Below are 25,414 nucleotides of genomic sequence, written 5' to 3' on the forward strand. Positions count from 1 at the left end.
CAGGCCGGTATGGAGCCAACAATTTCACCTGCAACCCCAAAGACCCCATGGCTTCCTTGTATGCCTTAGAGGTGAACGCTGGACCCTGATCAGAATGGACAGTCCCACATGCAAAAATTCCCACAAAGACATGCAAATCTCTGATGACAGTTCAAGCATTAGCACTCCTTTGTGGCCAAACCCAGAGAAAACGTGTGCATGAATCCACTGCAGCTAAGAAATACTTATATGCAGTATCAGCAGAAAAAGGCCAGTAGTGATGTAAATAAACACAACCAAGTGGTCTATTAGATATGTACAGCTGAGTCTGTGGCAGCCGAGCAGCAGTTGAAGGTTTAATCTGCTGACATACATAACAAGAAAGGACATATTCACAAGTTCATTTATACAATCCACGCCACCAGTAACGCTGCTGTAAGATAGAGACATACGCTGAAACGCGGGCATGAGCCGAGGCTATACCTTCGTGAACGACTGTTATCAAGGGCAGCCTGCGTTCCACGTCGGGAATAAGCCGGTCACCAACGTTGTTAATTCTCACATAGGGAACTTTATCAGGACTTAAATGATGAGTTTTTAGAAGGGAAATCCTTAGGGTAATTATCACCGATCTCTGTAGCAACGATAGCTGCCAAGATGTCATCATCAATCTTACTGTTGGACCTTGTAACTGCTGCTACTACATATGTTGCTACTGCGGTCTTTGCTGCTTCATCAGCAAGACTGTTGCCAACAGCGTGTACTCCTACATGCTGGTGACCAAGAGTATGAATTACATTTACGAGAGGCAGACGTTCTTTACTTCTGCGACTCAAACCAATAGCATCTTGTGCTTTATTGTGCCACCTTTGGAATCACGATAGTCATTCTGAGTCCCAAAAAATAAATTTTTATTGAAGGACTGAACACAGTAATAAGAGTCACTCACAATTAAAGTAGTCACACGAGGGTCATCAAACTTCAATGCAAACACTAGAGCACAGTTTGAGAAAGGTGTGACAGGGCAAGCTTTGTTTTTTATAGTCTATTATGGAAAAATTCCAATCACACGATGGTTAATTTTTTGGTTTTAATAAAGGTGTTACTATATTCGTGATAGTACGTAGGAGAACAGCCAACACTTGTTTCACCCCTTACATGGCCATCCGGCCTGGGGCTTCCTCAGGGCTTTACGAATCAGGTTGAAGAAGTATATCTGGTCGTTCTTTTCTGTGGATAAATAGAGATTCCCTGATTTTGGTGTAATGCTGGTACGAGTCGTCTCGTGCGATTGGAATTTTTCCATAATAGACTATAAAAAACAAAGCTTGCCCTGACACACCTTTCTCAAACTTTGCTATAATAGGGGGTTAGGGGTTTCCCCATGCCGAGGGTAAGCTTGACAAAAAAGAGGGACCATTGCTCAATAAACGGCTAGTAAGGGACTCAGACCTTTTACCCCTCATTCTCACTAACCCAAGCACTAGAGCACGTAGCTCTGCCAACTGGGCGGTACAGTCACCTAATATCTGCGTGTGCACGACATCGGACTTGAATTCTCCATTCACCATGGTACCAGCCACGATTGGGCAGACCACTGAATAAGAATGCTTAGATCCTATCGCCGGTTGCGCCGAACCGTCAGTGTTATAGATACAATGCTAATTCTCAAGCGTGCGCATGAACAGAGGAGCAGTATGAACAAACTCATACTGTAAGAACTCCTGAGTTTGCAATGAGGGGTCAAAGATAAATGTGACATCCGGAGATGTCAACGAAGTTGCCCATTGTATCCGATTAGGATATAAAACTTTAGAATTTGGCACACTGGCTTTCATCACTGCTTCAAATGCAGTGTAAGGTGTAACAACAAACATGTGTTTTCCTTGTGACTGCGCTCTCTCTTTTAGAATTGCCATATGTACAGCTGTCAAGACTTTCTCGACAGAAGAAAATCGCTTTTCAGCCGAAGTGTAAAAGTGTGACTTGTAAGCGATAGGCACTGTGTCTCTTTCATTAAACGTCAAGTACATGAAACCCACGGCACCAGGCACAATTCTTATTACCAGGTTAGTGTGGTCATCATGAGTCAATAAGTACTTAGATTCAAGAATTGCAGAATAGCTGAACGTTCAGGCAGCCAGCATGACTTGGTAAAAGTTGGTTGTATCAAAGCATAAAGAGGTTTGATACGCTGGGCATAATAGGGAATATAAGTACGCCCGAAATTCAAAAATCCCAGCAAGGATTGTAGTTTTTTCAGAGTTGTAGGAGACCATAAACATGCGCATTTCTCCAGGAAGTGAGGTGCAAGACCTCTACCTTCATTGTTGAGCCCAGGAACAACACTGTGAACTCCGCAATGTTTGACTTTGCAAAGATAAATGTATAACCGAAGTCCGCAAACATAACTATAATGCGGTCAAAGATGTGGCCATAATTCGTCGTCCATTAGATAAATATCATCAATGTACGAGTACGCATCAGGATCAATGCCATCTAAGAAAGAGACGACACGTGCAGCAAAGACACCTGGGCTGTTTTTATAGCCCATGGCCAATCTTTTAAATTGTTTTTGTTTGCCGCCACAAGTGAACGCTGTCCATTGACTACTAACGGAGGACAGGTTATGACTAAAAATGCCATTTGAAATATCTCGTGTGACCTTAAATCTTTTTCGCATCAGACTGTTAATGAGAGCTGAGCTGAACTGTGGGTGTTCTGTACCGCACATGTACGACAATGTGAATTTAAATGTCGATAATCCAAAACCAGAAAACACAAGAATATGTCTACACCCAATTAATTTCCAAAAACCTATTTCAGATCATAGGAGAAACAAAAACTTATTGAGTTTGACCCGGTATTTTTATTTATACCTGTCTATTTCGGAAAAAAAAGTCATTCTTCTTTTGAAAGTTTCGCAAAAAAGGAAAAAACTGAACATTCAATACATTTAAATTGCAACATCTAACTATTTACAAACAAAATATTTACAATTCATATACACAATTACCATACATTCCACAAAAAATTCACTATACAAACACAAACAATTGAAATTTTCAAAAAAGTTAATCTGAATTCATAAAGAATGAAGAGACAAAGTCAAAAGGAAGGAGCACGTCCTAAAATAAGGATGACTTTTACAACCAGCCAGAGCTAGTTCAAACGCTTAGTGATATTGATTGCTCCCTCAGATGTGCCGACATGTTTCTAGTCCAAGGTAAACACTTCCCAGACTGTCATCAGGGCTTTGTCACTTTTCTGTGTAAAATGCAGAAAAACAATAAAGTTTTAATTATCTAGCTTGAAGCCTCTATTCTTTCTGGTATTGTACTAAATGATCTAAAATATGTACCTGTGTGTCTCTGATGTCCTGGCCTCTCACGGTATCGTCAGGCTCAGGGAAAACCTTTTTATGAATCTTTGTATTCAAGGAAGTGGCTCAAGCTGTGAAACAGGACATTTTATGTTGACTGCCTGTGATAGAAGGAAAAAGTCAGAGTTTCTCCACTCATTTATGTACACGAAGCGGGGAGGAGGAAGAAGATACAATCTTACTCATTCCTACCTTTGTTTCAGGGTCAGAGTCTTAATAGCGGCAAGTGGTTCGCCTGTGCTTCTGTTTTCAAAAGCAGGTTCTGATAAAAGAAATTGTAACAATATTGGACCCATAATCTTGTGTACCCACCAGTTTGCTATATAACGTACCTTTGTCAATGTGTGAGCAGGACGGGTGCTCTCTCTATTGCGCGTGACCGGTGGCCATCTTGGAAACGTCTGCACTTCAAACTCTTTTTTTATTAGGCTGGGGGTTATGGGACACGTAGTTTCTAGCAACTGAAGGGGCCGTTCCTAATACGTGTTTTGATGCAATTTGTAAATAAAGCGACATTTGTAGTCGGAATGAGTAAGACATCAGAGACCAACAGGTACATATTATAGATAGTTTAGTGCAATACCAGAAAGAATAGAGGCTTCAAGCTAGATAATTAAAACTTTATTGTTTTTCTGCATTTTACACAGAAAAGTGACAAAGCCCTGATGACTATCTGGGAACTGGTTTCCTCGGACTAGAAACGCGTCAGCACATCTGAGGGAGCAATCAATATCACTAAGTGTTTGAACTAGCTCTGGCTGGTTGTAAAAGTCATCCTTATTTTAGGACGTGCTCCTTCCTTTTGACTTTGTCTCTTCATTCTATATGAATTCAGATTAACTTCATTGAAAATTTCAATTGTTTGTGTTTGTATAGTGAATTTTTTGTGGAATGTATGATAATTGTGTATATGAATTGTAAATATTTTGTTTGTAAATAGTTAGACGTTGGAATTTAAATGTGTTGGATGTACAGTTTTCTCCTTTTTTGCGAAACGTTCAAAAGAAGAATGATTTTTTTTTCAAAATAGACAGGTATAAATGAAAATACTGGGTCAAACTCAATACATTTGTGTTTCTCCTATGATCTGAAATAAGTTTTTGGAAATTAATTGGGTGTAGACATATTCTTGTGTTTTCTAGTTTATTATGACCCAGTCTACCCCATACTCTACATTGACCTAACTCCTTTGTTTCACAAAGATAATCCAAAACCAGGCAGTACGACCCATCAGGTTTGGTAACAGTGAAATGAGGATTATTTATGGGTGACACACATGTCTCAATCACACCTTGATATTCTAATTGTTCAAGGATTTCCGCAACGGGGGCTTTAGCCAATCGCCGCATGGGATAGCGGGGTGGTGGCTGTGGCATAAACCGCAATGGAATCTCGTGTCTGGGAGAAAGTTTATCCCACCGACTTGAGTATGGTACAACACAGGTGCAAGCACCAGAGCACACTCTTCTGCAAAGTTCTGCGGACTGCTCCTTGGGCACGGTGTGCGGAAAGCTGGGGAGGGTGACCTCCTCCCCTCTTGGAGCGGCAAAAATGAAAAGCAGGGCCCAGTCTGACTCAACTAACCTAACAGAATGTCAGATGTAGAGGTCAGATGTTCCCAAAAAATCCCTTTTATTACACGTTGGATGTCACCTTCTATTAAAAGAACTATATCATATAGTCTGTCAGGGGGAGCCACCCTACTGGCAGCAGTTTCCATTGTGATAAAAGTGTCAGTTGCTGTCGCCTTCAGATATGGACGCAGTGCTTGCCGCACTATTGTAACCTCCGCTGCGCTGTCGAGCAGCGTTAATGCCCATGTCAGGATCCAAACGTGTGTTCTCACTATCCGTGGCATACCTTACGGTTAACGCAGCAACTTTCTTTTTCTGAAAATGAGGGCGTTAACGTGGCAAGTCTTCCTGCTTGCCTTTACCATCAGACGGGCGGGGCTGCTCACGTCCTTGTGGGGCACCTTGACCCCTGCCGTGTTCTCCTCCACCAGCTTGTGCGCGATGTTTCCTATGAAGAACAAGGAGAACGTTGCTGAGGAACCTGTAATCTATCAGGAGCCCTAATTCTTGCGTGGTTGCACAAATCATAAATGCGCTCAGTAGACGCTGGTATCGGCGACGCCGGACGCGACCCCTGTTTCTATTGCTGCTTCCCCTGATTTTATTCTTCCAATTCTGTTTTGGAAAATTTGGATGATCCTCTTTAGTAGACTTTGCTATCTGAGTCTGCGGTTGAGTTGCGGTTTTAGCAAAAGGCTTAACACCCAAACTATTGCGGCCAATGGTCTTATAAGCCTCCGCAATAATTCAAGGTAACGCTCGGGTTTGTCAACGTCTTGGACAAGGCGCAAAGCATTCGACACCTGAAAGTTAACCGCATCTCCCTTTACATTACAAAAGATGAGATCAGCAACTACGTCAAACACTCCAACGAGCCTCATTCTCAACTCGACAGCCGCCTCCGCACTGTGCTCATCCGGAACATGCTTGATCACAGAGGGCAAGACATTTATAGACGGCGTGCAGAAACACTTCGCATATTCTGCTGCAAATACTTTACCCCAAATCTCACAATCTATTACCTCTGGCAATAGGTCTTTCTGCAAACTAATTGAGAGAATCCTGTGTTTTTCCACAGGAGTGTTATTAGGAAACACTGCTTCCAGTGGGTCAAATTTCTCGGCAAGCCAATAAGGCATATCGTACTTAGTTTGAGGGTGCTTGCCCATTACTAAATTAACCGTACTAACCATGACTGGACCAATCTACATCCCGGCCGGTCCAACTTGTTCCGCTGCAAGAAACATATTGAACTAAAGCCCTATGTACCCCAACAAAAGAGGTATAAAGTTGACACAAGTCATCAATCGGGGCATTGAGATAACGTGGATATGGTGTGAACCCGGCTAAGACTGGCCAAGTGGCCCCAGGAATTGACAAGGGACCTATCCGAACCGGAGTTACTGTGTGGGGCAGGGTGCCATTAAACCAAACACGATGCTGCCATGCCGAAATTGGAATCTCTTGTGTCCTATATGGAGTATAGTTCACAGGAATCGCAGTGTGAGTGTATGTATGAAACGTATCCTCATCCACATTTATTGCAGGAAACGTGACCCAATAGTAGAAAAGCTCAAAGCGGAACGCCGAATCAGCACTCACTACAAATATTACAGACATATCATCGTCTGGTACTCCAAACTGCGTCTGATGACGCCGGAGCGCTGCCCAACTATGCTGAGCTATGTCAATATCACCCATGAGGACATAGAGAAGAAAAACAATTTATATAAATTGCAGTACAACAAAGGGTAGTAATTCAAAATGTGTACCTTTTTATAAATCTTATGCTTGAATTAACCTATAACACATTCGTATAGGTAGGTTAATCCGTCACGCCTGTTAACCGGAAAAGGTGTTGAGGGTATTGGGGACAGATACGAGCACTAATCAAGACTTTGGGTGCCATGTTACGGGAATTCAGCTCATGCACAGAACTATGCGCAGGAAACCAGGACTTCAGTGTATTGTGGTGTACCAAAAATGCACCTCAGTGCCCAGAACCCCTATCCGACTAGCAACAGTGTCTCATTCATTCTCCGTACTAAAGTGAAGCTACCAATGAACAAGCGACTTTGGGACCTCTCAGGAATAGTGGGAATCAAGAACACTCTTTTGTTTTTATTCTCATAAATGTCCACAACGTGAGCAATCAGAGACACTGTATAGTTTAAAATGTTTATTTCAACTACGTGCTCTAAGATGCAGTATCTTTGCTAACATAAGTAAAAAGATGCATAAAATCAATACAATCAACATTGTTACAATTCCATAAAATACAAAGGGAGAAATCATATTATAATGGTCTATAGCGCCTTGTGTACCACCCTCCCCTTGATAGGAGCTAGGTATTATAATAATAGAAGATCTCTAGGTTAAAACCGGGAAACCCATACCTCCAAAGTCAGGTGAAGTGAATCACATCCCAGATCAGCACAGCTCTTTGTCGATTGAAAGGTTTTTTCCAAGTGCTAGACTCATGCATGCAGTGCAATATTAAAAGCACCTGAGTTTTAGAAATGAGCAGCTGTGTTTGTGTTGTGTCTAGAGCGTGGGCCGATCAACCTGCATCAACAGCATACATTGTTATTTTAACCTTGAACACTTTGTGTAGACTTGAGGTCGCAGTGTGAGTCTAGAGATATGAAAAACAGACCGTTCTCATGTGAAGGAAAAGCAAGCAGTTTGTCTTTATAAAAACAGAGATGTTGTGTCATGTGCAAAAGCAGCAAAATGGCGTTTTCACAACTAACTCACTTATGCTAATATAGCAATATGTGCAGGCAGAATCATTGTGATGTATTCCTATAGGTTCTGTATCGATCCCCCTATTCCTGACCCTATTCTGGTTAACAAGTTAACTAGCAGCCATCCCATGAGGCAGAAAACCCCCATGATGCAGGAACCGTTATCTGATAAAGCCACACTACGGCACAGGAACGTGTTATCTGATTAGGTCATAACGCTTGCCATCTAATTAGACAAGCGATATTCCTCCAGCCCCTGATAAGGCATACGGAGTTCTCAAAACAAATCAAACCTATGACAGACCTGGGAAAAACCCTGCGGCCATTGTTTTGATTTCACCGAGAACTTCAGCAAAAGAATGTGCTAACGACCAGGTCGTATGACATCCTTATTGACGTATCTATGTCCATCCTTACGTCAATCTCGGCACCTTAAAGGTATAAATATTACCGATATTGCCCTATGCAAACACACGCGGTGGTGACGAGATCGGAGCAGCCAGACTTGCCGAAGCCCAGAGCAGAGCAGACCCCGCTGGCGCAGCCCCGCCTTCCTGACGCGCTGAGAACGAGAAGCTGCCTTTTCTCCTGCCGAGAAATCCAGCTCCTTGAGACCCTACGGGTGAGTAGTGCGCTCTAGAAATGTCTTGATTGATTGATTGATTGAGCTCTGGCGCTTCCGGGTAGCCCTCGCAGGCAGCCTGGAATATCGAGACCAGAGACGAGAGATACCATCCCTCATTCATCCTAGATTCCAGGTACAGAACTGAATAACCCCTTGCAGAGAATTCTTTAGTCAGTCACTTGGCAAAACAAACTTAACTTAAACTGTAACTTTCTATTCCCGCCCACGTATTAGGCTTAGGTCAGGTACACGGGGTAGGCGTAGTTAGAAACACCAGTTGAGTACGATTAGTCAAATGTATATGTGTATGTATTCATTTTATTCATTTTAAACCTTCATATGGCTCAGAAACCATATCAATGTTTTTACAGTATTATTTTATACTTCTGCTTTTAATGTATGCACTTTACTTAACCATAAGTATTGCAATAATATCGATCCATTTCTCTTGTATGAGAAAAGAGACTGATCAATAAATAACATCTTTTATTGAACACGCCCGTCTCTTCCTTTTCTCTACAATCTGGTGATACTAAGAATGCACGTACTGACTGAGTAAAATAAATTGCCTTTTGTTCACACGACTCTAGAGATACACTCTTGATTAGGGGAGAGCAAAGTTGTCATGTTCTATGGTTGTCAGAAACTAAATCCCTTCTTGTCTATCCAGGGAGGTTCAACTCCTCCTTGCCTATTCGAGAAAGTTTCTAGTGAACTCTGAGCTAGCTGGCAAACCCAAAACTTTAAGTCTAATATCGACAGTAGTAGACCTAGTTAACGTCTGGTCTAGGCCTATACTATTGAAGGTATTATTCCAATGCGCAGAGCCTATTGGGATAATAGGAACTACACTACATCATATTCATCCCTACACTTTCATAGGTGGCATGAACTGGAACACTTGGATGTTTTTCTTTGTAACTCTTCATTGCCAAATAAAAACTACCAGTGTTTCTTTTCTTTTATTCCTCATTGTGCTAGTCTCCCAGTGGATTTCCTGTTATATCACGTTGTTTTTTCTATGTGTACCGAAGTGAACAATCACTGGGAACAGACACTTTCAATATTCTACAAATCTTTGGTTTTCTTCATTTCTTCTAGTCGAGTCTTCATTCATCTGGTATTTGAATAACTAACATAATTATATACTTGTTCCTGTAATTCCTTCATCTCACAATAACTGCACTGTTCTGCCCCTGTCTATGTCCTCAGATGAGTCAATATTATTGTTAATGTTCTTAAGTTCTTTTTGAATTCACTGCATCTCTGGGATTATTTCTAAGTGAGTTAAATGAAGGTGTGTTTACGCTGAGGCTATGTAGGATCAGAAATTGACAAAAGCTCGTCACACTTTTAGAGCAATTGTAAGGTTTACCCCAGGTGTGTTTGCAATTGACAAAATCACTTCTGACATTCATTGCAATGCTCTTTTTTACTCTGTGTATGTTAGTTGATGTATCCGTAGGTTTAATAACTGACAGAAGATATTCACACATTCGCTGCACCTGAATGGATTTTTCTCTGTGAGCATTAACTGATGAATCCTTAGTGCGGAAGATGCACTAAAGGTACTTCTACACTCACTACAGTCGTACGGTATTTACAGAGTGAGTGCAAGCTGATGTCTACATAGGCTTGACAATTGACTACATTTGTTCACACATTTATTGCACTTGAAGGCTTTTCTTCTGCGTGTGTTCGCTGATGCCTGTTTAGGATTGATAATGGACTTCAGCTTTTCAAGCATTCATGGCATTTAAACGATTTGTTTCCCCTTTGTGAGCTCGCTGATGATTTCTTAATGCTGAAGAGTAAGTAAAACTACTTCCACATTCACTGCAATTGTATGGTTTTTCCCCTGTGTGTGTTCGCTGATGTCTCCGGAGGCTTGTTAACTGACTGAAGCTCTTTACACATTCACTGCAATGGTATGGTTTTACCCCTGTGTGTGTTCGCTGATGTGTTTGGAGATGTGCTAACCGACTGAAGCTCTGCACACATTCACTGCAATGGTATGGTTTTTCCCCAGTGTGTATTCGCTGATGTCTCCGGAGGCCTGTTAACAGACTGAAGCTCTTTACACATTCACCGCACTGGTATGGTTTTTCCCCTGTGTGTGTTCGCTGATGTGATTGGAGTTCTGCTAACGTACTGAAACTCTTCACACATTCACTGCAATGGTATAGTTTTCCCCCTGTGTGTATTCTCTGATGTCTGTGGAGCTGTGAAATTTGATTGAAGCTCTTTACACATTCCTTACAATGGTATGGTTTTTCTCCCGTGTGTGTGCGCTGATGTGTATGGAGGCTTGATAATTGACTGAAGCTCTTCACACATTCACTGCAATGGTAAGGTTTTTCCCCTGTGTGTGTTCGCTGATGTGTTTGGAGTTTTGCTAACGTACTGAAACTCTTCACACATTCACTGCAATGGTATGGTTTTTCCCCAGTGTGTATTCGCTGATGTATCTGGAGGTTTGATAATTGACTGAAGCTCTTTACACATTCACTGCACTGGTATGGTTTTTCCCCTGTGTGTATTCTCTGATGTGTGCGGAGACATGTAATTTGACTGAAGCTCTTCACACATTCACTGCAATGGTATGGTTTTTCCCCTCTGTGTGTTCGCTGATGTGTTTGGAGTTTTGCTAGCGTACTGAAACTCTTCACACATCCCTTGCAATGGTATGGTTTTTCCCCTGTGTGTATTCTCTGATGTGTTTGGAGTTCTGCTAACATACTGAAACTCTTCACACATTTCTTGCAATGATATGGTTTTTCCCCTGTGTGTATTTTCTGATGTCTATGGAGGTTTGATAATTGACTGAAACTCTTCACACATTTCTTGCAATGGTATGGTTTTTCCCCTGTGTGTATTTTCTGATGTCTATGGAGGTCTGATAGATGACTGAAGCTCTTTACACATTCAGTGCAATGGTATGGTTTTTCCCCTGTGTGTATTCTTTGATGTCTTTGGAGGAGTGATAACCAACTGAAGCTCTGCACACATTCATTGCAATGGTATGGTTTTTCCCCTGTGTGTATTTGCTGATGCTCTTTTATGGTTTCTAATTGGCTAAAGTTCTTGACATATTCAGTGGAATTGCACGATTTTTCTCCTGACCGTGTTTCCTGAAGGGTCAGCATAGTTCATAAACTACTTGCGTTATTTTCACATTCCCTGTATGCGTGTTATATTTTGGACGCGTGATTTCCGATTTAAAAATAAAAATACAAGACTCACTAAATACCTGCCACATTCATAATATCAGTAAGGCTTCCTTGAGGGTGATTGCATCTTTAGATTGGATAATGGCTTTGCATGCTTGCGGGTAAAGCCTAATCTTCCTTCCGGTAGGTGCAAATTGGGACAATACTCTGTACTTCAGAGAGGAGAACTCCGCTTTCCTTTAGCCTTCAGTGGTTAGGCTCCACTTCGTTGTGCTTTTCCCTGGTGCCTGAGGTTTGGCTAGAAAGAGTTAACAATACACCTAGAGCACTGAATGGTGGTCTGTTGCCAATTTAGATAGCGAAGCACTGCTCTAGCCATATCATGATGGTGAAGCGACTCGTAATGTGTACAGCTACTCCAAAGAGTGTCCCGCGGCAAAGCACAGGTCAGAAAAGAAAGTAAATCAGTTTGTTTCAAACATGGACAAAAAGCCAAGATTTCAACCTTTTTTAAACATTATCATGATACTAACAGCTCAAAGCTGAGGAGGGAGTTTGTTCCAAGCTATGGATCCCAAATAGACACAAGACCTTCCTCCAACTCTCATACCGGCCTCATGATCAAAGCTGGTGTTGGACGCTTGTTTATACAGCAGGTGGTTTGTCAGTTTTGTTGTCTTGGTTTTGTTGTGGTCATTTCTTCGTCTTGGGGTGTCGAGGTGCAGATCTCAGACTCGGACACTCACTGAATTGCCTTTGACTTCGTCTTCCTGGATCTGTCCTCTGCCTCTGATTGCACTGATGTTTTTGGAGCTCCTTATTTTTGATAATTTTTGCAGGTTTGATGTGTTATCTTCATTATTCATAATCAATCCTTGCATTTAAGGCTTATTCTCTGTTGGATGTAAAGAAATGTAATATTACTAAATGCAAATGTAATAGAATGTGAATACACAATATTTAACCAGCTGGATAAGACATCTCTTCTCTACCATATTTGAAATTTAGTGAGGAACATTTTACCATACATGGATATTTCATTAAAACTGTGGTTGAACATGTCACATTGTATTTACTTCTGAAAAGATAGTGATTTACCATTATTCACTGAGTAACTTACTAAAGAAAGGGCAGCCACAGAGCACTCGTGCTACAGGTAGAGTTTTAGGCAGATATACATGGACAAGATTTCATTTAAACAGAACAGATTGTGGAAAAAGAGAGGAATCAGGAAGCGCTGCCGTTAATTCAGTTTCAGGAAGTATCTACCTTAGGTAGCTCTTCAGGAAGTGTATAACAAAGGTAACTCTTCAGGAAGTGTATAGCAAAGGTAACTCTTCAGGAAGTATACATGACAAAGGTAACTCTTCAGGAATTATTTAACCAAGGTAACTCTTCAGGAAGTGTACAACAAAGGTAACTCTTCAGGAAGTGTATAACAAAGGTAACTCTTCAGGAATTATTTAACCAAGGTAACTCTTCAGGAAGTGTACAACAAAGGTAACTCTTCAGGAAGTATTTAACCAAGGTAACTCTTCAGGAAGTGAATAACAAAGGTAACTCTTCAGGAAGTGTATAGCAAAGGTAACTCTTCAGGAAGTATACATGACAAAGGTAACTCTTCAGGAATTATTTAACCAAGGTAACTCTTCAGGAAGTGTATAACAAAGGTAACTCTTCAGGAATTATTTAACCAAGGTAACTCTTCAGGAAGTGTGTAACAAAGGTAACTCTTCAGGAAGTGTATAGCAAAGGTAACTCTTCAGGAAGTATACATGACAAAGGTAACTCTTCAGGAATTATTTAACCAAGGTAACTCTTCAGGAAGTGTACAACAAAGGTAACTCTTCAGGAAGTGTATAACAAAGGTAACTCTTCAGGAATTATTTAATCAAGGTAACTCTTCAGGAAGTGTACAACAAAGGTAACTCTTCAGGAAGTATTTAACCAAGGTAACTCTTCAGGAAGTGAATAACAAAGGTAACTCTTCAGGAAGTGTATAGCAAAGGTAACTCTTCAGAAGGTATACATGACAAAGGTAGCTCTTTAGGAAGTATATATGACAAAGGTAACTCCAGACACCTTTTTCCACAATGCTTTCCTGTTCACACTGGATCAGTTCAAATGCCAACTCCCGCCTTTACCTTGCAGCTTATTAAGAGTCTTTCTATGAGTGCGACTGCCCTCATGATCGCCGTACTCACGGTTGCGGTCAAACTGCCACCATCCAGGCGGACTGACCGCCGTATTATGAGTGTGGTGGTGAGACCGCCCCCCCCCCCACCAGGATCAAGGATCCCGCTGTGGAGGCGGTCTGCAAACACCCTGAATATGTTGGCAGTGCCGATGCCGTCATCGCCGAGCATATTACAGTCTGCATATCCACCGCCCTTTTCATGGCGGGGACTCTTCCATGAAAAGGATAAAGGACATGCAGGTAAGGGGGCCCTCACAGGGCCCTGGTCGATTCTGCTCCTGGGGTTGCATGCAGGGGGCACATGCTGTGCCATCCCATGGAATGGCACCCTTGTTCCTGCACAGTGTGGCATGCATGACATGGTACAGGAACGTACTGCAGGCACTTTTAAGGTGGTGGTATGCTGTTAAGGCTCTCAAATGAGCCTAATACAGCCGCCGCGAGACCGCTGCTGCACCGCCCACCCACCATGGATTAGGTCATAATCCGGCGGCGGGCTCTCAATGGGCTTGGCAGTCTGCCTGGTACCTCCGCTGTGGTAGTCCCATTGGAAGACCGCCACACTCGTAATAAAGCCCTACGTCACCTTCAACACATTTTACAGCCCTCCGGGCTCAAGCATTTCTGGATCCTTCTAACCTGGAAGACTGGAGCATTATCCCGAGTTGAGGTGGATTTTCTATCAGCGTAATATATATCCATCTCCCTTGAACTATTGACTGATTCTGCCCTGAAAGACAACTTAAAAAATTAGTCTTTAGTTCTTCCTAAAGTAGGTAAAGTTAAGATCCTGTTGTATTTCAATCAGCAGCTCCTTCCAGAGCTTTCTGTGAAACAGAATGAGGGGTTAATTCTAATGGCCCGTCTTTATATTGCGCACACAGATATGGCAAACAAACATTAAATCATGACATTTATTATTCAACGATATCAGTCATTTAATCCTTATATAGAATCCATCACAACCAATAAATTATCTGAAATATCAAGCATCCAACAGATGTGTGCATATTAATAATTGCTTTCCATGTTCCTGTTTTCCATGATATTTGACTTATTGTGGTCTGTCTGAAGGCCAGGATGCTACTTTGAAACTCAACAGGGCTTTGGTAGAGCGAAAGGGGATGTCGATTGTTCACAGGTGAAGTCACATTCCTCCATTCCCATATTTCTTTTATCCAGGTTTACCTCATTCCATGTCCTTCAGCTCCCCTACTCCCCTCGGTCTGTGTACTCACTCTTCAGGGTTCCTTGTTAGCTGTGGCAGGGGGGCACGCTTGAAGCATGCACACAGCAGATGGAGATAATGGCCTGATAGTGAAGAGGCCGTGGTTGTCAGTACACTGATCACGAGCTTCATTTAAGAAGCTCACCTGGGAGGTACTAACTGAGAAGGTGCACAGGAAGGGGCCTATTAGCTATAAACAGAGAGAGTGCACAGGTGGGTGCTAGTGAGGTATAAACAGATGAGGTACACATATAGGTGCTTATGAGGTATAAACAGATGAGGTGCACATATAGGTACCTATGAGGTACAAACAGAGCAGGTGCACAGGAAGGTGCTAATGAGGTATAAACAGAGGAAGTGAACAGGTAGGTGCTTCAGTGACTCTGGGACTATATCTGCTTCTAGACCCTCTTCCTATAACGCTGGCTCCTGCTCCTTTTACAACACTTGCTGCAGACAAGGGGCCTGATTTAGAGTTTATCCGACAGGTTATTGCCTCAAACATGACAGATCATGATCGCTTTATTACAATTGCCACAGAATATAATGCATTTTTAATAGGGTAGACAGGACACCTGCCTCATTTATGACAGAATAAACCATCCACCTGAATATAAATCGGGCCCTTGGCGGACATTGTGTCCAGTGTCTTCTCAGTGTTGGAAAGCATCCATTGCATTAACGGCACAGTATTATCTCACCACTGCTGTGACTCGCAGTCATAAGGCCATTATGAATGGCCTAAGATGTGTGCCAGAATGCCTGTGAATAGTTAAGCATGAGCGTTTAGGAGGGAGATGGGTCTGTATGATGAGCAGGACTAGGGTGTTTTCCAGGGCCTGTGAATAACCATCTTTACTGTCTCTATCTTGGTGTCAGTGGGCTTGTCTGTGTCCCCAGATGAGTTGTTTTGCAGCTTATCTTATTTATGCTCAAAGAGTTGGAGCTTTTAGGACTAAGCAGCTCTTTCAACAATGTTTGAAAACAAAACTAGTCAGATGATCGCCACCAGGTGTACATGTTTTGCATGTGTAGAATCACACACTAGTAAATGCAGCGCACGCATGCTTCACCTCGTCAGTTTGTGAATGAACCCTAACTTGTGAGTAAGTGAAAATTCACAGACGCCAATCTGACTCTTTCTGACACTTAGAGTTTCACTTCAACAAAATGCTGCAGTAACTCTCCATCCAGGGTAGGAAGAGAAATGGATCACCCTCTAAAAGTGGTGGCGAGTAGTGCTATACGGTACATTGCACCATTTATGCGAGAAAAACTGGGGAAATGGTACAAGGCACTGGGAAAATGGCATGTGATGACAATGTGGCATGACCTTCCCAATACACGTGCTTTTACACTTTTTTTGGGCTCTCTGTGTCCAGTTTATCAAGGCTCAGGGTCTAGTTTCAAGTCAAGAGATAGTGCAGGATTAGACTAATTATAATGTCATACATTCCAACAAATGCCTTTACCACGTATGCCTTTACCACGTAACACCTTTACCACGCAAGTCTTTACCATGCATATGCCTTAACCACGTAACACCTTTACCACGCAAGTCTTTACCATGCATATGCCTTGACCACGCATAATGATTTACAACAATGGCCCTGCCATAAACCACCTCAAAATGACTTTATCCAAAGGACGATCAGCCGTACTCTCACTCGGTGTGCCACGAATACGACAAATCATTGTCCAAGTGCTCACTACTGTTTTATTCATTCTATAATGCAGCAAAACCCAACACATGATGCCTACGCATTTCGGCTCACGCCTTCAACCGAGCAACCCAGTGTACCACAACCACAGTGTTATTAAAACAAACATCACATGAACACTACACATTTACGGTCTCCACCTAATCACCTATTACACGTTTAGTGATATACTGCTCCAATTCCCCTTCTAATTCCTCATTTCGCCCACATTGTCACACAGAAATGTTGGCAGTTTTCAGTGTTAAAGTAAAAAGATTCTCTATATTTCCAGATTTCATATTTATGGTGGGGCAGATATCTGCTTTTACCAGCCCCATTTGAACTAAAGAGATTATACGTAATGAGGCTTACACGCTGGCTGACCTCCAGACTGTCCTGGGGCTTGTCTTTATGGCTGCTCCACCTTCAATTCTCTGTGGTTCGCAAGTAACGTTCCCCAACGAACAGGGCTCTTAACACATTAATATCTCGGTGGGATGGTGTACTTGCTTGCAGCACATACAGGAGATCACCATATCTAATTAAGTTGGCCAAACTTTATGACAAGGCCTAGAACACAAGCAAAGGTAATGCGCTGGGCAGCTTCCCGTACTTAGCTGTGTTCACATTCAGCCCTGTTAGGCACTGCCATGCTCCCCGATGGAACTTCCCGCCACTGACGGGCTGATAATCATTTCCAACTCTAAAGCAGATGTATTTCACGAATAGAACAATATCCAACGAGTCGTCACTCTTTCATACAGCATCCCTCTCGCAAATAACATTTGTTCTCCAGCAAGGCTAGGTTACAGCAGTAGCCAGTGTGTCAGGGGCTCTAGTCCAAGAAAGACATTCCCTCTTTGACCCATGTGAAACTGTGAAATACAGCAATAATTAGGAGTTCAGTGGGCCCTGGTGCCACTGCGCCTGCTGCGCAAATGGAAGCTACGCCTCTAGTTTGAAAGTAGGAATGGAGGAAAAACAATCCGTGTTTGGGATAAATGTCATTACATGGAAAATTGCGGGTGTGCTCATGTCATTTAATATGTTTTTTAAATTGTAAGGCAGGCTTGTGGAATACCTCATTAAAAGAGGCTTTCATTCTTCTACGGCAGAAAAGGGTGTACCTACAAAGAAATACACATACAAAGGTGGAGAAGTGTGGCTCACTGGTTAGAGGAGGCAGACCCTGATGCAGAGGTCGGACCCGGGACCAGGGTTCAATTCCCGATGCGGCAGGGTCTTGAGCTCAAAATATCCACGGACTCGATAATTCTCGCCTCAGTGCCTACTCGAATCATGGGTTCACACTCTGCAACTCTGGGCAATAGCTTGCTTAATCTCCACTAAGGCCCCAGTGCGATGGGATGCCTGGTCTTCACCTTGGGGATGCCCAGTAGGGGTTATCTCGCAGGGAAAGCCAGGACGGGTTCCCAAAGCAAGCGCTAAGAGACCTGTCGGTGATTTGGCGCTATATAAATCGAAATTAACATAACATAACATAACAAACACACACACAAAATATGAACACACAGATAAGTACCACTATACCGAATTCTGTGGAATTGATCAAAAACTCTGTGAATTCTGCTCCGCAACTCCATTCCATCTCACCACAATTAAGAAAACAGAATCCTCACATACCCTTGGGAAAACGACAAGTAACATTATCACATGCTAAAATGCATATAATCATCTAACAAAAGTGAAAATAAAAATACAGCAAGCAGTGAGAGACGTGATGATTCTGGGGTCCTTCCTAACCTAAGGAAAGGACCAAGAAGAATCCTTGAACACAAACAGCACACAATGCTGACATGATTTGGTGGTGGTCCCATCCTCCTAGGACCACCCCAAGCACAGGTATGGGCAAAAATACAATCCCAACCAAAGGCCCTGCAAAGCATTATGGGACGAAATTCTAGAGTGCAGTGATTATTATAGTATCCAATAGCAAAACCCTCCTCAGGGGTAGGCTCTCCGGCTCAGCTGAGAGCTAATACAATAATATTCACTAAACTCTAGAATCTTGCCCCAGAATGCGCCGCTTTCGGCAAGCAAGAGCATTTTTTTCTGCTCTCGCTTGCTAGAACTGGAACACAGTTTTCTGTGGCTTGGCCGGAGCGGTATAGCTCCCGCCAAGCCACAACAAACAGCTATGTCCCACGGGTGGCCAGGGAAATAGCAGGGGTCTGCCCTAGGGGTGCCCAGGGCCATTATTGGCTGAAGGTTCTTCATATTTTCCCCAGGGCTGCGGAGGGGCCATGTGACCCCCGCAATACATTTAACAAAAAAGAGGTGGCAGTCCCTAGGGGTGCAGGGGGGTCTGTGTGGCCCCCACACATCAATTAAAATTAGACCCCTGGAGAGGTGGTCCCTGGGTCTCCGGGAAGATCATGCAGGCCCCCCCTTCCAAATTGACAAAAGGCCGAGGGAGTTGGCATTCCCCGGGTTCGCAGGGGTTTTTTGTGCCCCCGCATTATTTAAAATTAAAGCCCTGAGAAGGTGGCAGCCCACAGGGTGGAGGAAGGGGGGTCCGCGCAACCCATGCTTTGTGTAAAGAGAAAGCCCCAGGGAGGTGGCGGACACCGGGGCACGTGGGGAGTCAAAGAGCCCCCCCCAATTATAATTAAATAAGCACCGGGGAGGTGGTGATTCCTGGGCAGTGGAAGAGGCTGTACAGGGCTCGACAAATTCACTCGCCTGCTCGCATTTGCGAGGGAGAATTGATTAGGACAAGCTATTTTTAGGTCCCACTCTCCCTTTCTGGCGAGTAGGAAGACAAACTAACTTTTGTACTCTGTCTTTGAAAACGGAGCAAAAGTGCCAAGATAACATGATTTAAAGGCATTTTTATTGCTGACAAAGGGAATGAGCAATAAAGATGACTTTAAATCTTGTTATCTTGTCACTTTTGCTCTGTTTTCAGAGATGGAGGTCAAGTAGGTTAAAGTTAGGTCGAGGGGATTTTCCAAGGTTTTAGATCTGCAGGACTAGTACAACTTTTCAGATTTTTCGAGCCCTGCTGTGCGAGCCTCTCCCACTTTCATTTTTAAAGAAGCCCCGGGTAGGTGATGGCCCCTAGGGCAATATTCAGCTTCATGGGGGGGACCTGTGTTCGCCTCACTCTATTATTTTTAGAAATGCCCTCAGGACCTGGCCCACTTGGGGCCAACACAGGAGACCACGCTAGGTTTAACAACAAAAAAGTTGGCAGGCATCGAATCCTGCCGAAATTATTTTTTTTATGCTTTTTTTGGCCATGCGAGGTCTTTGTGGGACTCCCCCGAAGAGACCCAGTGGGGTCAGGGTGTTTCTACCCAACCCCCTTTTCTTTTTTTAATGGTTTTTTCTGTGAGTTGATTCAAACAGAGTCACAAGACGGCTTCCAACACTTCCTCGTTTGAAGTGTTGGTAGCCAATCAGATCAAGGTATGAGATTGGGAGGGGTTGCGGGTGCTCCGTGTCCCAAGGTATTTCTGTAAATAACTCTGCAACTACTGTACAGATTTAAAGAAATCACAAAAAGGCACTTCCCAGAATCAACATCCATTTTCCTGACAAATCTGGTGTCATTCTGTTAAGCAGGTCAGGGCTGTAGACATGCCAACATTTCCTATGGAAATTAACATGGGGAAAAAGCGTTTTGGGACCCCCCTTTTTTCTAAGACAGATCACCCCGAAAAAAGACAGCAGCTAAAGTGAGTTGCAAACTACTTTTAGAAATTTCACGAGTATTCGTCAAATGACACCAAAGTTATTGGCAAATGAAAAAACGCTCTTCCTATGTAAACTACATCCTAACTAAAACTGATGTAGCTGATATTTTATGATACCAAAAGCCTTTTGCTTTAAGGCCTGTAGCTTTCTTTAATCTACTTAAAATTGACACCAGCAAGAATGCATAAAAGGTCACACGTTCCATATTCTGTGTCAGCCAGCTGCAACGTGCAAAGCAACACAAGGCTTTCCGAGAAATACGTGTGCCAGCTTCCAGCCAGCTATTGCAGAAACAGCACATTTCCTATCTGTGTCAACGTGACCTGACCGGTCACGTCCGTGCCATGCCCACATATACCAGAAACAGATATTTCACCTCTATGGAAATACCCCAAATCTGCTTTTGTTGATGACACGTGCCGATGACACGAGGGCAGCAACACCAGATCATAGACGTATTTCGGTCCTTAGAAGGTATCACACCAGAATTAGCCTTCACTGATTGGTCCAGCAGGACCTAGTCTGATCGGTGTTACGTATTTTGTGATGCCCATCCTCGAGGGCTTGTATCTATAAAATGTCTCTGCACTGTCATACCAATTGGGCACTCAGTAAGCTTTGCTGAGGTCTCCGTGCTGCATGTTTATTTTGCATTCTGATTGGGTTCCAAATAAATCTTGCAAACGTGTGTGCTGAGAGAGAATTATTTCTGTGTCATTTTATTATCCTTTATTATTTCAGCTTCAACATTTGGTGAAGAATGCGGTCCCATCACAACTGACTGGCTCCATTGACGGACACTGGTGCTTGGCCTCTTCTGCACCCTCTGAGAGAGGGGATTTGAGGTGATAACGTTCTGTTTATTTATCTCTCTCCGATCTCTCTGGTTGCTGGAGCGTCGATACCGGTGGATGCTCTCGTTGTTGCCTCTCTGTTGTCTTTGGGGTGATTCTGCTCTTTTCCCTCTCAGCACGCTTGTGTTGTTTCTGCCTCTTGTTCTTGGCTTCCTATGTCTGGGCCAGTGTGTTTATGTCCTGGGGATATTTACACTGCTTGTTTTCCCGACTCCATGTCTTTCATGGTCCCTTTTATGGTCACGTTCTTCGTTCTCCTGTTATTGGTTCTCATGGTCTATTTTTGCTTCTGCCATCACAAGGCCCAGGAAGTCAATACTGTTTAGCCATTTATCTCGCTTTCTGTAATATTGACTTTTCTTCGATTCTGCGCCACGGGCGTGTGTTCACCTTTGTCATTGCTGCCTACTGTCCGCTGCCTTTTCTCACGTACAATTTTTTTCTTGTCCTGGAGGGTCTGGCCCAGGTCTCAGACATTCCCTGGCTGGTGACGGCAAGTTTCAGCAGGATTCCTGGCCGGCAGTAACTCTTTGCCACACTGACATTACTTATGCCAGATCCCCTGTTGCTCAGTGAACTAATAAAACTGATTTTTCATGACATTTCCTCTCCAACGCGTTTGGCACAAGTACCTGAGCAAGAATTAACAAATGTACGTTTTGACTTTCAACTTTCTGCCATTTTTGCTATGGAGGACACTGGTTCTAGCCTTATCCAAGACCTGGAACATTCCCCATTGTGCCGTTTTTGCATTAGAGAACATTGGTCCTAGACCTATCCGAGACATTGAATAGAACAGGAAAACAGTGGGTAAAATACCTGGCTCTAAGGGTTAGTTAGCATAGCGCCAAGAGGAAGAAGAACAAAATTAGGGCCTATTCACCAGCCCGAGTGGACCATTGAATAAACTTAGGGCTCCTTCACAAGAAGATTAAAAAGCATAGGGAAGGGACAGGTTTGTTCTGGAGCCATGCCATCCACTGAACCACACACATGTAACTGGAAAGCAGTGGTCCTTGCAATATTATTACCGGCACCAGCAATACTAGTGACAACGATGATTATAGTCTATTCTGCAGATCTTGAGATACCGCATCTTAATGGAAGAGTGGGAAATGAACCAACGAAATCCCCAAAGGATTATGAACTGAATATGACTGACTATGACCACAAAGAATGCTGAAATGGGGGTGGATGTGAATAAAGGGGATCAAGGAGGATTGTGGGAAACATATGAAGGAAATCAATACATTGAAATGCTAAAGCCATATGTAACAATTTTAAATATATCTGATTGCTATGTTTGCACACATCTGCCCACAGATGCCACACATAGTTTAAAGTACCACGTACAGCCAGTATCCAAGTATGTAGGCTGTGTCTTAATGCGCGACATGCTACTAAGCCAACACAGCATGTCTGTGTAGGTGTCGGTAGGTGTGACTGTATTTGAAGTACTGGCCCCTCCTAGCGATAGCAAGCAAGCAACAGACTCTCCTCTCATACCTAAAAGGGTCCCTTGCACAAATATGCAGCCGACTGGCTCAGGGTCATCAGGGATTGTTCGACTGTGAAGACAGGATAAACAGGATAAAAGGTATACAACCAGCAAAGACAGTTCAACAGATATATATGGGCACCAGCAGCTGTAACCACACCATGAGACTGACACGAGTCAGGAGCCGTGACAAGTCATCTCCAGGTCTGGTAGGTTACAGGGGCCTTTTCTTTGTCTGTGGCCCATGGGCATACTTCTATCTGCCTCCAGGATGGTATGCAAGTTGCTACCGAGCATCCATCATTCCGCAGATGACCCACTTCACCAAGTTAGTTCCAGCAGAAAAGCAAGTGTTGGCGCTGGTTAGGGCAGAGAGAACGGCAGCATGGGTAGACAACATATTAACAGGTTTTGGGGCGATGATCCCAGTGGTAGGCGGTGCCTATACCTCAGTAAGGATACACCAGTTATCCAGAATGATTGAGGATCTAGCGGACTCTACCACTGGCGCCTTAGGGAATATAACAGAAGAACTCACCTCCATGAGGACTGTAATAATCCAGAATAGGATTACTCTAGACATCATTCTGGCCAAAGAAGGCGGAGTCTGCAACATCATTCATCAATTACCTTCTCAGTGCTGCATATTCATAGATAACAGTGGGAATATAAATATAGCAATAGATAAGATCAAGGAAATTAGAGATGAGGCTCATGGTATACACACAGGGGGCCTGTGGGAAGACATGATGAACTGGTTTGCAGACTGGGGTTCTTGGATACTACAGGCCATTATAATAGTGGTAGCAGTCCTTTTGACACTATGCCTCCTGGTCAAAATCTGCCCGGCCTGTTGTACAGTCATTTCCAACTCCTGTGCCCACTGCATATCCAGGGATGGTATTACATACCACCACACCCATCAGCATGAGGGACAAGAGATGATGAACAAAGCTGATTTCTGATTAGCATGTGATTTGGTATCAGATGTGGCGATGATGTAGCTGATATTTTATGATACCAAATGCCTTTTGCTTTAAGGCCTGTAGCTTTCTTTAATCTACTTAAAATTGACACCAGCAAGAATGCACAAAATGGTCACGCGTTTCATTTTCTGTGTCAGCCAGCTGCAACGTGCAAAGCAACGCAAGGCTTTCCGATAAATACGCGTGCCAGCTTCCAGCTAGCTATTGCAGAAACAGCACATTTCCTATCTGTGTCAACGTGACCTGACCGGTCACGCCCGTGCCATTCCCACATATATCAGAAACACATATTTCACCTCTATGGAAATATCCCAAATCTGCTTTTGCCGATGACACGTGGGCAGCAACACTAGATCGTAGACGTATTTCGGTCATTAGAAGGTATCACACCAGTATTAGCCTTCACTGATTGGTCCAGCAGGACATAGTCTGATCTGTGTTATGTATTTTGTGATGCCCATCCTCTAGGGCTTGTATCTATAAAATATCTCTGCACTGTCATACCAATTGGGCACTCAGTAAGCTTTGCTGAGGTCTCCGTGCTGCACGCTGATAGGGTTCCCAATAAATCTTGCAAACTTGTGTGCTGAGAGAGAATTGCTTCTACTACCTATTGGCAACCGCCTGTAGGTGATATATACACACACATCGGATATATATACTTGGCATTTTGTTGTAAAGGCATGCGTGGAAAAGGCATGCATGATAAATGGTGCATTGTAAATGCTATTTCACTCTATGTCCAGTTTATCAAGGCCTAGGGTTTAGTATCACATCAAGAGATAGTGCAGATTAGACTAATTAAGACCCCAATTGGTCTCATAGCGTCATGGTACTCAATGGGACATGGACCTAAACTGAGTCAATGCCGTCTACGGAGTCCACTTCAAAGGGCCTTTGCTACCAGTGTCTTGAAAGCTTCCAGTAGCACTTACGCTTCTTTTAGTGCTGAGGCAGTTTTGGTATTTGGTTCACCACCGAACAAAAGGCCTGACTAGTCCAGTTGAAATTTCAAATTTAAATTTGTAGAAAACTGTTGACTCAGTCGTCACCTTTGTACATTGACAGGGGTTCTTTTCAGAGCATAAAAATGTGGTGGACGCCCACATTCAATTTTGATGTCAATCCACCAAATGTTGTTTCAGAAAAACACACTGGGAGCTTTTTCACGGGAAGTATGGATCATTATTTTCTTTTCTGTCCATCGCTACCAGGTTTTACCTGGAGGTGACTAACAAAAACAAGCATTTGCAATGCAATAGGTCTCGCATTTTCAAGAGTTAGAGCTATGCGCATTGCAAATAGCAAAGTATTTTACCTAACTATAAAATGTGAGGTTTGGTTTGATTATGTGTTTTAAAAAATAATACATGTAAACTTGAGCTTATTTAAGGTAAAATAAAAAGTAAATGTTAAATGAAAATAGAATCAAAAGGTATTTAACTATTAAGCACATGTAAGATAAGGAACAAGTCCAAAGTGAATATATTATAATATGTTATCAGATGATCCTGTGCCAGTTACTTTGTCTTTACCGACCGCTGTTCTTCCTGTAAGATAGCGTTTGTGACCGGGAGGTAGGTGAGAAAAGCTCTTTGTGGCGAGCCCGGCAGGATAAAAAAAAAACATGGCCGCTAACTTCAATATGAAGCGGTGTGCAGAAAAGGAAGGCGTGGCCGCTACTACGAAAGAATGTGAAAAAGTGAATGAGAGGTGTGGCACACACAAGTCATATATCATAATTAACCACCACA

The 25,414-nt window shown here is 43.0% G+C and overlaps 1 protein-coding gene across 1 annotated transcript in view; it reads right to left on the reverse strand.

Annotated features, from left to right (window-relative positions):
- Positions 1–7,101: 7,101 nt before the first annotated feature.
- The window catches only part of LOC144806030 (uncharacterized), a 109,612-nt gene continuing 91,299 nt past the window's right edge, over positions 7,102–25,414 (reverse strand). The window contains exon 4 of the mRNA XM_078672481.1: positions 7,102–12,372. Within this exon, the coding sequence (XP_078528607.1) occupies positions 10,047–11,453 (1,407 nt within the window). The 5' untranslated portion in view covers positions 11,454–12,372 and the 3' untranslated portion in view covers positions 7,102–10,046. The remainder of the gene's footprint in view (positions 12,373–25,414) is intronic.

The sequence above is a fragment of the Lissotriton helveticus genome, assembly GCF_964261635.1.
Source record: "Lissotriton helveticus chromosome 1_1 unlocalized genomic scaffold, aLisHel1.1 SUPER_1_unloc_4, whole genome shotgun sequence".
NCBI lineage: Eukaryota > Metazoa > Chordata > Amphibia > Caudata > Salamandridae > Lissotriton > Lissotriton helveticus.